The 2,129-nt window shown below is 36.3% G+C and overlaps 1 protein-coding gene across 1 annotated transcript in view; it reads right to left on the bottom strand.

Moving 5' to 3' along the window:
- LOC102672709 (insulin-like growth factor I) overlaps positions 1-2,129 on the bottom strand; it is an 8,991-nt gene that overhangs the window by 6,500 nt on the left and 362 nt on the right. The window contains exon 2 of the mRNA XM_031510289.1: positions 1,997-2,129. This exon is cut by the window's right edge and continues 2 nt beyond it. Within this exon, the coding sequence (XP_031366149.1) occupies positions 1,997-2,129 (133 nt within the window). The remainder of the gene's footprint in view (positions 1-1,996) is intronic.

Genomic DNA, 2,129 nt, shown 5'->3' on the forward strand with positions numbered 1-2,129 from the left:
GTTGGTTTGATCGTCCTAGTACTTCGGACTAACCTTCCTGGCGCCATGCCACTTCACGCAACCGTGAACTTTAGGAAAAGCGACAGAGATTATCGTGGAGCGACTGATAATGAGCTGCTCTCTCGTGCTCTTCTCTCTCCTTTTTTCTCTCCTTTTTTTTCCTCTCTTTCTTAGCGACAATTGAACCGGCCGGTTAATAACTACAGCTTCGCGAGCCACCTACTATCGACATGGTAAAGTCCAACGAGATGAATTCTATCGTGGAGAACGAAAGAATAACAACTCGTTGATTGGAAACTCAACTGTTCCCGATGGAATGCGGGTAAATAGATGATTTTGTTGTACCGATCGGAACCGAGCCAATAACTGATGGATATTAATTGCACGGTATGGATATAGCACTGGATGCTATGTCGATCAGTCTTGGATTGGTTGAATTTATTTTTGACGAATTCTTTTGCGAAAGAACTTGACTAGGATAGTTGATGAATATGAATTGAAAGCTCTCTCTCATTTTGGATGGATCGTTTGTTTGTTTATAGATTCTGGCGAGAATTTGCCTGTGTGATTTGAATCAATTCTAAATATTTGAATCTTCTCAGTGTTGGCTGTTGATGGAAAGATTTTATCATTAAATTTTATCAAGATTGAAACTTTAAAGATCTAAATAAAATTAGGTTAAACAATCTAGGACCATCATTTTAAATACATATGTGGGTTATAGTCAATATTTGTGATTATATTAGATATATTTGTGATTATATTATATTAGATCAATCAGAGTTAAAAACAGATTCTTGAATATTAAAAAAAAAACACGTGAAAGATCCTAAATAAAATTTAGGATGATGAAAAAATAATTTACGTTTGACAGAAAAATATAACATTGAATATTGAAAGTCAATATTTTTATTAACATAGTCTCGCCGTGCAAGACGATCTCCGCGAAAACAACTTCCTTGTGTTATAAATAATTCGATAAACGAGCGCTTGCAAGAGAAATAAAAATAAGCGTGATATACGAATAAATAAGAAGATTAAAAGAAGCGATCGAGTCGTAGAAGCTATTTCGAACTTGGAATTATTGTAACGAGGCCGGTGGCAAATTAATCTCGTACCCGATAATTGCAGCCGAAATCACTGGAAAAAACCCAAGGCGGATTGGAGGTTGTTGCGAGGAAAAAAAAAAAGACAAAAACTTTGCATAATGGAATATTCAGCAGTTAAACAGGCCAATTTAACAATTAAATCGATTAGAATTCCACGAAGTCGATGATTTCCGGCATCCTCGAGACAGAGAAGAAATTGATCGTCGAGATGAATGTTAAACACCTTCGTTTAAGATTGATCGTCAAGGCTCATCCGAGGTATTATTGGAAAGATTAACGAAGTCAGAGGTAAGCGACCATAATTGACAACTAGGAATAATGTTGACCCCCTCAATTTCACTAGAATTATTAATGAAACCGCGTCTTCTCGAGTGAGTTTTCAGTTGACCCATAAAATTCTACCCTACTACAGAAGATTAATAGATGCAGATCGCAAGTTATCATTGCTATTGTGATTAATAATCTAATTTCCAATCACTCTTAATATTACAATCACTGGTAATCACTAGAAAAGAAAATCAATCGAAACATTCTTTGGAACCATTAAAAACTACACAAAAAACAATCTTACAAAATCATCGATAACCAAACTCATCATACTATCCTATTAATACAATCATTTCCTTTCAATCACTTTCATTTTCACGGATATAAAATTTCCCAAAATTAAAGATTCCTCATCCAAAATCACCAAATTACTCCACCAACAAACTTTACGATCAAAGATCCATCCCAAGAAAAAGTATCATATCCATATATATATATATAAAACAAAGGAAGCAGAGAAAGCGATATAAAAATGGAAAAGAGAAGCAAATGTCGTTGCAGCGTTGAAGGGTGGGGAAAAAAATATCAAAAGAAAACAGAAGAAACTAACATCCACTCACACGGCGTCCACGGAGCTGGCGTTATCCGGTTTGCAGTATTGTTCAAGCTGAGCATAGCTGCACTGATGGTAGCAACACTCCTCCGCGAGTCCGGGCCCCACAGTGTCCATAGGGTCGTCCTCGCCACTGTACG

This window comes from Apis dorsata, unplaced genomic scaffold (genome assembly GCF_000469605.1).
Source record: "Apis dorsata unplaced genomic scaffold, Apis dorsata 1.3 scaffold_220, whole genome shotgun sequence".
NCBI lineage: Eukaryota > Metazoa > Arthropoda > Insecta > Hymenoptera > Apidae > Apis > Apis dorsata.